Raw genomic sequence first — 10261 nt, forward strand, 5'->3', positions numbered from 1 at the left:
AGAACTATGTAGACATGACCGAGACACCTCTCTGGTAAATAACCAATAGCGGAACCTGGATGCTCATATTGGTTCCATCATATTCTACGAAGATATTTATCGGTCGGACCGTAATGACAACATAAATTATTCCCTTTGTCCATCGGTATGTTACTTGCCCGAGATTCGATCGTCGGTATCTTCATACCTAGTTCAATCTCGTTACCGGCAAGTCTCTTTACTCGTTCCATAATACATCATACCGCAACTAACTCATTAGTCACTTTGCTTGCAAGGCTTTTTACGATGTGTTTTACCGAGAGGGCCCAGAGATACCTCTCTGATACTCGGAGTGACAAATCCTAATCTCGATCTATGCCAACCCAACACACACCTTCGGAGATACCTGTAGAGCATCTTTATAATCACCTAGTTACGTTGTGACGTTTGATAGCACACAAGGTATTCCTCCGGTATCCGGGAGTTGCATAATCTCATAGTCGAAGGAATATGTATTTGACATGAAGAAAGCAATAGCAATAAAACTGAACGATCAATATGCTAAGCTAACGGATGGGTCTTGTCCATCACATCATTCTTCTAATGATGTGATCCCATTCATCAAATGACAACACATGTCTATGGTTAGGAAACTTAACCATCTATGCCAACCCAACAAACACCTTCGGAGATATCTGTAGAGCATCTTTATAATCACCCAGTTACGTTGTGACGTTTGATAGCACACAAGGTATTCCTCCGATATCCGGGAGTTGCATAATCTCATAGTCGAAGGAATATGTATTTGACATGAAGAAAGCAATAGCAATAAAGCTGAACGATCAATATGCTAAGCTAACGGATGGGTCTTGTCCATCACATTATTCTCCTAATGATGTGATCCCGTTCATCAAATGACAACACATGTCTATGGTTAGGAAACTTAACCATCTTTGATTAACGAGCTAGTCTAGTAGAGGCTTACTAGGGACACGGTGTTTTGGCTATGTATCCACATGTGTATCAAGTTTCTGGTTAATACAATTCGAGCATGAATAATAAACATTTATCATGATATAAAGAAATATAAAATAACAATTTTATTATTGCCTCTAGGGCATATTTCCTTCAAATCTAACACATAGTATTGACACAAAACAACAAGTAACTATAGAAATCATTCTCAAAGGTCCATTCAACTTTGTAAATGCACACTGAAGTCGAAGGCAAGTGGAACTGTGAACGTATTCCTAGTCATCAATATGCTCCACCTCTAGCCCACGTACCATTTATTGCTACAAGGGATAATTGTTGTTCTTCTCTTTCTCGTCCTTCCCTACATCTTCTAATTCTAGCCTCTTCGCCAACCATTTTCGTTGACGCCAACCAGCAGCATGTCAAAATTAGTGTTTTCATCATCAACACCTCATCTTCTTCTTCTCATTCCTTGCCAGCTTTAGCTCTCATTGCTAATTGTTTTCTAGAATATTCTTTCTTTATTTTTTTATTTCCTGGAACACTCTTTCTTTCTCCAACACCATTGACCACTTGGTGGCTTTAGTTCTTTTTCCTCGTTATGCTTGGAACACCCCTCTTTTCTACAATAGCATGAATCACCTGACCAATGTTGTGTCATGTTGTCCTCACCCGTGAATGTTTTGACAACCGTCAGCATGTGTACATCCTGTAGAGCATAGTCATCATCCATCATGGTGAATGCTAGATCGTCCGTGAGCTCATTGTGGTCGTTGTCCATGTTGGCAAGCAGTGCTCGGCCATGTCGCTGAGAGCTTGTTGATCGCTGTTGCCCACGAGCGCTTACAAAATGATTCGACATGATTAACTGCTTGCTTAGTTAATTATAAGTACACAAATAATTAACGGCCTACCTAATAGCCTGCATGCCTAATTAATTGTTAACCAAATAAATTAATTATCTGCCTAATTGAAAAAAAATCGCTACATCTAATTATCTCTAGGCATAATAAATTGTCTACCTAATTAATTAATTGCATTAATGACTCGATTTCCAAATTGATTCAGTGCAAAAAAATTCCTATTTAAATGGACATAATTAATTGCATGCATAATTAATTCTCTAGCTAATTAATTGCATTAATGGTTTGATTTGCAAATTGATTCTGTGCTCAATTTCCATAATATTTTCACGTGAATGGCTGCGACGAATGACGAGGACAACTACCGAGTATTGTTGGATGCATTTCCCTAACGATTTTTTTGACATTCAAATGATCACACTTGATTTGAGAATTTAGTCTGTCTGGCTCTCTGTATGACTTATAAGAAATATAATTTGACAACATTCACATAAGCCTGTATGTGGTGGCCCGACGACCCGCCTTTTGCCACAGCCATCCTCGACACTGTGATCCACACCCTGGCATTCTTGAGAATCATGCCGGCGTCTTACATGGTGTACGTGCGGATGCACTCGTAAGAAAAAACATATGTTATTTTTGTTGTATTAGGAAACTTGTGATTGCCAATTAATAGTAGAGATAATGATAATAATAAATGGCATAACGTGCGGGAGTTGTGATTTGTTATGCGGGAATATATGATTTTGTATTGGAAGGTTACCAAGAAAATCTTATGTCTGTCTTTTAGGAAGGTGATCTCAAATATATGATGCGATTTCTTAATCCTTAATTACCTGTTATTTACGTAATTGAATTGAATCAGAATCTGCCAAAGCAAGCACGAAACAAGATCCCCCTTAATGGGATTTGGTTTTTGAACGGGAGGGAGAAAAACTAGCGGAAGGGGTGGTGAGAGGTGAGACGAAATAAAACCGGAGGAAAAAAGACCGTACCAGGCTACCAAATTCTCCATTAGGAGTAGAGATTGCATTAATGGTTTGATTTCCAAATTGATTCTGTGCTCAATTTCCATAATATTTTCGCGTGAATGGCTGCTACGAATGACGAGGATAACTACCGAATATTGTTGGATGCATTTCCCTAAAGATTTTTTTGACATTTAAATGATCATACTTGATTTGATAATTTAGCATGTCTGGCTCTTTGTATGACTTATAAGAAATATAATTTGACAACATTCACATAAGCCTGTATGTGGTGGCCCAACGACCCGCCTTTCGCCACAGCCATCCTCGACACCGTGATCCAGACCCTGGCATTCTTGAGAATCGCGCCGGCGTCTTACATGCTGTACGCGCGGATGCGCTCATAAGAAAAAATATGTTATTTTTGTTGTATTAGGAAACTTGTGATTGCCAATTAATAGTAGAGATAATGATAATAATAAATGGCATATCGTGCGGGAGTAGTGATTTGTTATGCAGGAATATATGATTTTGTACTGGAAGGTTATCAAGAAAATCTTATGTCTGTCTTTAGGAAGGTGATCTCACATATATGATGCGATTTCTGAATTCTTAATTACCTGTTATTTACGTAATTGAATTGAATTAGCATCTGCCAAAGCAAGCATGAAATAAGATCCCCCTAATGGGATTTGGTTTTTTAACGGGAGGGAGAAAAACAACAGAAGGGGTGGTGAGAGGTGACACGAAATAAAACCAGACGAAAAAAGACTGTACCAGGCTACCAACTCCTCCATTAGGAGTAGAGATTGCATTAATGGTTTGATCTCCAAATTGATTATGTTCTCAATTTCCATAATATTTTCGCGTGAATGGCTGCTATGAATGACGAGGACAACTACCGAGTATTGTTGGATGCATTTCCCTAACGATTTTTTTGACATTTAAATGATGACACTTGATTTGAGAATTTAGCATGTCTGGGTCTTTGTATGATTTATAAGAAATATAATTTGACAATATTCACATAAGCCTGTGTGGTGGCCCGACAACCCGCCTTTCGCCACAGCCAGCCTCGACACCGTGATGCAGACCCTGGCATTCTTGAGAATCGCGCCGACATCTTACATGGTGTACGCGTGGATGCGCTCATAAGAAAAAAGATATGTTATTTTTGTTGTATTAGGAAACTTGTGATTCCCAATTAATAGTAGAGATAATGATAATAATAAATGGCATAGCGCGCGGGAGTAGTGATTTGTTATGCGGGAATATATGATTTTGTATTGGAAGGTTATCAAGAAAATCTTATGTCTGTCTTTTAGGAAGGTGATCTCACATACATGATGCGATTTCTGAATTCTTAATTACATGTTATTTACGTAATTGAATTGAATCAACATCTGTCAAAGCAAGCACGAAACAAGATCCCCTTAATGGGATTTGGTTTTTTAAGGGAGAGAGAAAAACCAGTGCAAGAGGTGAGACGAAATAAAACCGGACGAAAAAAGACCGTACCAGGCTACCAACTCCTTTATTAGAAGTAGAGATAATTTATATGACTAAAAAATGTCCAATTTACCATGTTTAAAAATCCAACATTTTTAACATTTTAATGTAAAATAAAACACCACCACCTTCCGCAGGCACGCACGTTCCAATCCACGGGACACCCCGCCCGGAGCGGATAGCACCGCGGCGCCCGATCCTCCGATGCCGAATGCCAATCGAAACAGAAACCCCAATCAGTTTCGCAATCCTCAAGCACAGCCAGCAAACCGAAGCGATTCCAACCCGATCCCGACTGCGGAGGCCGGAAATCCCCCGAAATCCAAGCCCCCTCCTTTCGGTATAAATCCATCCCCGCATCGCAGTCTCTCTCGCTTCCCCTGGTCCTCCTCTAGTCAAATCTGTCTACCCGGCTGCGGTAACCTAGGGTTTAGTCAGGCGGCCAGCAGCCATGGAGGGGGAGATCGCCGCCGCCCCGACGCGCCGTTGGGCGGAGAACGTGATCGTGCTGTCCTCGGGGAGGCCGCCGCGGTCGGAGGAGGCGGCGGTGGTGGCGGGGCAGGGGCAGCACCAGCGCACGGATGCGCCGCCGGAGAAGCTCTACTACAAGACCAGGCTCTGCGATAAGTACGAGGCCACCGGCCGCTGCGTGTACGAGGATGGTTGCACCTTCGCGCACGGCGGCGCCGAGCTGCGCCCGCCGGTCCCTCCCCACGCCCACGCCGTTTGGCGCAGGCCGCCCGACCAGGAGCACGGCGGCAGGATCGTCTACGGCGGCGGCAAGGCGTGCCACAACTTCAGGGACAGGGGCCATTTCGGGGACAAGCTCGCCTTCCCCCACGCCGCCGCGCCGGCACCACCTGGTACGCCCGCTGCCTATGCTACTCTATCTAGATCGCGCTCGCGCGCAAGTGTCCATGGCCGATCGCGTCGGGATCTCACGAAACAATGCCCTCGATTTGTTGACTCCCCCCTCCTGTCCAGGTCACGCGATTCGCATCACCGGGGACCAGAAGCTGCTGGCGGACGAGCGGAGGAGCGCCACGCCGCCCGCGATGCCACCCCCAGCGCCGCGCTACGCTGCTCCGGGCCCCGCCAGGGCGTTTGCGCCGGTGCCTGCCCCGGCCGCGCGTGATCGTCTTCGCCAGATGCCCGAGGAGGACGGTGGCAAAAAGCCCAACAGGCTGATGCTCATGAGCCTCCGGAAGACCAGCGGCATCTACGGCGACTGGCCGGAGCAGTTCTGAAACCGATTGATCAGCCGTCACCATGGTCGCATACCCATATATAATTGGCAGTGCTGATACAAAGTAACAAGAAAAGGGGGATTCATTTTTCTCTGAGAGTGAACAACTTTACCATGGTGGTATTTACCTGTACTGTATAATTCCAATTGTTATGATTAACCGGAGTCATGTTGTCGATCATCCAAAGGCCCAAGCAGTCACGAGGCATGATACCATAATTTACCAACGAGGTTCATCAATTTGGCTACATTCCATGGTCTGACTATGGGCGCTCATGGTACCGCTACAGTACCACACATTGGACACCCGAGCTCTGGCACATGCTGGCACGTGCCTGTGCTATCATGTTGCATATGTTACATTGTGTGAGCACTACATCATACTTTGCCTACAGACCGTACGACTTACAGTTCAATTGTAACCTAGTTTGTACACAATATTCGACGCAACAACAAATTTAGCTTGCGAATATTCTCCATCGCCTTGGATTCACCATCTGTCGAACATCCATGTACATTTGTCAGGGTTGAATAAGGCGTATCTTGGGTAGGGCGTCCCGAGCTAGTGATTTTTTTAAAAACATCATCAACTTTATTAATTAGAAATAAGAAAAGATACAATATTTTCCATGGGCTCCTAGATCCAATCCCTAGTCATGGAACATTTTACTAGTCTAGCAAGCTTATGAGCTACTTTGTTTGCTTCTCTATTACAATGTCACAAACTAGTAAGAGGAAAATCACAAGCCATAAAAAAACAATCCTCGAATTGTAGCCGCCGCTCCTGCAGAATGTCCTCCGTTCTTCATTGTGTCAATGACTTCCATATTGTCAGAATTGATAATGAGACGATTGCAGCCCGCCTTTTGTGACAGCAATAAGCCAAACCTAAGTGCTAACGCTTTCGCTGTCAGAGCATCCACACAACACTCAATCTTTCAATTACCACCTACAATGAAGTTTCCTTTGTCATCCCTGCTAGCAGCACCCGCTATGCCCCTTAGTTGATAATGGTCAAAAGAAGCATCCACATTCAATTTAACAAACCCCATAGGAGGTCTGCTCCTCCATTCTTCCTCTTTGCCTTACGTGAGTGGGTATTTACATGATTTCCTGTTATATCCCAAATACGAATCGAGGTTTGGGGGGATGCCTCTTGAGACTTTCCCTCATGGACTAGCTTCTGTCTATTCCACCATAAATACCATGCGGTTATAGCGATTAGCTCGGGAACCCAATCTTCTCTCTACTCTTAAAAGGGGGAGTTGGTAGTCTCGTCTCACCTCCCACAAACCCCTCCGCAAAATCATACGCCTGCAAGTGTCTTATAAACTTTTCGCTCAAGCCCAACCAATTTGGGATGGCCCATTTGACGTGTGCATTAACTCAATCAAATATGCACTTTTTCAAAACAACGTCGCACATTGACTCATTAAAATCAAATTAAATCTTACCAAAATTGGTTGACCCATTTGAAGTGTGCATTAACTCAATCAAATCGGCACTTTGCCAAAACAAGATTGCACATTAACTCATTCAAATCAAATCAAGTCTTGCCAAAGTTGGTGACCCATTTGACGCGTGCATTAACTTAATCAAATCGATACTTTCCCAAAAAAATGGCACACATTAACTCATTCAAATCAAATCAAATCGTACCAAAGTTGGCTTGCCCATTTAGTGGATGCATTAACTCAGTTAAATCGACACTTCCCAAAAGAACGTCGTGCACTAACTCATTCAAATCAAATCAAATCTTACCAAAGTTGGCTGGCCCATTTGACGTGTGCACCTGTGTTATTTTTCGTATGTTTCGTTTTTTGTTTCATTTTTGTATGACCAATCTATTATTTTACGCTCGGCATCTACTCCTAAAAGGAGAACCCGTACATCATTTTGCTAGTATTCCCATCAATCCCTCCTTTCACCGATCCCCTTGAACCCACCTTCCTAGCTATTTTTACTCAATCCTATCCTTCCATCGATTTTCATTAGATCATAAAGCCCCACCCCATCGATTTTTATTCAGTCCTAAGACCCATCCGCCGAAGCCACCGGTCGAAGAACCATTACCCCCATGCCCTGCCCCCTCGCGTTCTCCCTGATCTCCCCTAGCGAACCGAACTCTAGGGTTCCGGCGCCGCCAACACTGCCCATTCCACCACTCATGAACCTGACGAAGAAGGATGACAAGATGCTTAGGAACTGGAACATCTTTATCTCTTATTATGTGACAACGCCATGACGAATTCGAGCTCCTTTGCAGCATGGTGTGGTGCTAGGCGAGTACTCCATGCCTGCCAACGTCACTAGATCTGGTGGTATGTCAGCTAAGAGGACGGCATAAGATTGCCCGTGTCGGCCTAGTGGAAACCAGGGTACCACAGGCCACCTGCATATGGCTCAGGAAGGGCGCCGTGGCCCCACTCATGAGGCAGCCCATCAGTGCGCGCCACGAGTCAACAGCCTTGCGAGGGCCTTGCCCCGCGAGGGGTTTGCTTCTACGAAGGACTTCAGTAATACTACCATCACGGCGAGCTGCCCTGCGAGGCCTCCCTCACGAGGCGCCGTCTCCTGAGGCCTCCCGAGGAGTAATGCGGGGAAGGTGCTGCCCGTCATATGGGGACATCGACAAAGCAGTCGCCAGACTGCACAACCAGAACAGTCCCCCCTTTGGTGCTAAGGGAGCAGCTGTGCCTACACTACTGCAGGATGCTGCTAACGCGACACTACGATCAGAGACCCTTTGACGAAACTGTGTGCGATGCATTATCGCAAATGGGGATGTAAAAAAACCGTCAAAAATATGCAAAACGTTTGCGATGGCAGAGACATCAAACATGGTTCAGAGTTAAGTTACGTGTGCAATGCTGGGCATACGGTTGATCCATATGAACTGTTTGTGATTAGACAGAACAACAGAAACAGGCAGCCATATCAATGTGTGTGCGATATACGGCATCAGTTCTGTGACGCCCCCGGTTCAATCGTACACTAATCATGCACGCAAACATGTACGATCAAGATCAGGGACTCACGGGAAGATATCACAACACAACTCTAAAAATAAAATAAGTCATACAGGCATCATAATACAAGCCAGGGGCCTCGAGGGCTCGAATACAAGTGATCAATCATAGACGAGTCAGCGGAAGCAACAATATCTGAGTACAGACATAAAGCAAACAAGGTGCCATAAGATGGCTAGCACAAACTGGGATACAGATCGAAAGAGGCGCAGGCCTCCTGCCCGGTATCCTCCTAAACTACTCCTGGTCGTCGTTAGCGGCCTGCACGTAGTAGTAGGCACCTCTGGTGTAGTAGGAGTCATCATCGACGGTGGCGTCTGGCTCCTGGGCTCCAGCATCTGGTTGCGACAACCAAGAAGAAAGGAAAGGGGGGGGGGGAAGGGGGAGAAAAGCAACCGTGAGTACTCGTCCAAAGTACTCGCAAGCAAGGACCTACACTACATATGCATGGGTATATGTGTAAAGGGGCCATATCGGTGGACTGAACTGCAGAATGCCAGAATAAGAGGGGGTTAGCTAATCCTGTCGAAGACTACGCTTCTGGCAGCCTCCGTCTTGCAGCATGTAGAAGAGAGTAGATGGTAAGTTCACCAAGTAGCATCGCATAGCATAATCCTACCCGGCGATCCTCCACTCGTCGCCCTGTTAGAGAGCGATCACCAGGTTGTATCTGGCACTTGAAAGGGTGTGTTTCATTAAGTATTCGATTCTAGTTGTCATAAGGTCAAGGTACAACTCCGGGTCGTCCTTTTATCGAGGGACACGACTATTCGAATAGATAAACTTCCCTGGAGGGGTGCACCACATTACCCAACACGCTCTATCCCCTTTGGCCGGACACACTTTCCTGGGTCATGCCCGGCCTCGGAAGATCAACATGTCGCAGCCCCACCTAGGCACAACAGAGAGGTCAGCACGCCGGTCTAAATCCTATGGCTCAGGGGTCTGGGCCCATCACCCATTGCACGCCTGCACGTTGCGACGTCGGCCGGAAGCAGACCTAGACTCCCTAATACAAGAGCAGGCGTTCCAGTCCAATCCGGCGCGCGCCGGTCAGTCACTGACGTCAAGAAGGCTTCGGCTGATACCACGACGTCGAGTGCCCATAACTGTCCCCGCGTAGTTGGTTAGTGCGTATAGGCCAGTGGCCAGACTCAGATCAAATACCAAGATCTCGTTAAGCGTGTTATTTTGAAGTAACCGCGAAAGCCGACCAGGGCCAGGCCCACCTCTGACCTAGGTGGTCTCAACCTGCCCTGTCGCTCCACCACAAAGGTCCACTCAGAGGGCCGTCGGGACAAACGTCCTTTCGGTCCCAATCGGTGAATCACTCGCGGGTACTCTACGAGCGGACCCGACTTTAGTCACCACATGTATCATATATTATGTATATAAGTATATACCCGTGATCACCTCCCGAGTGATCACGGCCCGATAGTATAGCATGGCAGACGGACAAGAATGTAGGGCCACAGATGGAATACTAGCATCCTATACTAAGCATGTAGGATTGCAGGTAAAGGTAACAATAGTAGTAGCACGGACAGGCTATGCATCAGGATAGGATTAACGGAAAGCAGTAACATGCTACACTACTCAAATGCAAGCAGTAGAGAGAAGAATAGGCGATATCTGGTGATCAGGGGGGCCTTGCCTGGTTGCTCTGGCAAGAAGGAGGGGTCGTCAACACCG

The 10261-nt window shown here is 45.7% G+C and overlaps 1 protein-coding gene across 1 annotated transcript; it reads left to right on the forward strand.

Moving 5' to 3' along the window:
• The first annotated feature begins 4545 nt into the window (after positions 1 to 4545).
• LOC109772681 (zinc finger CCCH domain-containing protein 1-like) lies at positions 4546 to 5721 on the forward strand. Its single transcript, XM_020331385.4, has 2 exons — positions 4546 to 5157; positions 5279 to 5721. Exons 1-2 carry the CDS (start codon positions 4746 to 4748, stop codon positions 5539 to 5541), a joined length of 675 nt encoding a protein of 224 aa, XP_020186974.1. The 5' UTR covers positions 4546 to 4745; the 3' UTR covers positions 5542 to 5721.
• The last annotated feature ends 4540 nt before the right edge of the window (positions 5722 to 10261 follow it).

The sequence above is a fragment of the Aegilops tauschii genome, chromosome 3 (genome assembly GCF_002575655.3).
Source record: "Aegilops tauschii subsp. strangulata cultivar AL8/78 chromosome 3, Aet v6.0, whole genome shotgun sequence".
NCBI classification, from domain to species: domain Eukaryota; kingdom Viridiplantae; phylum Streptophyta; class Magnoliopsida; order Poales; family Poaceae; genus Aegilops; species Aegilops tauschii.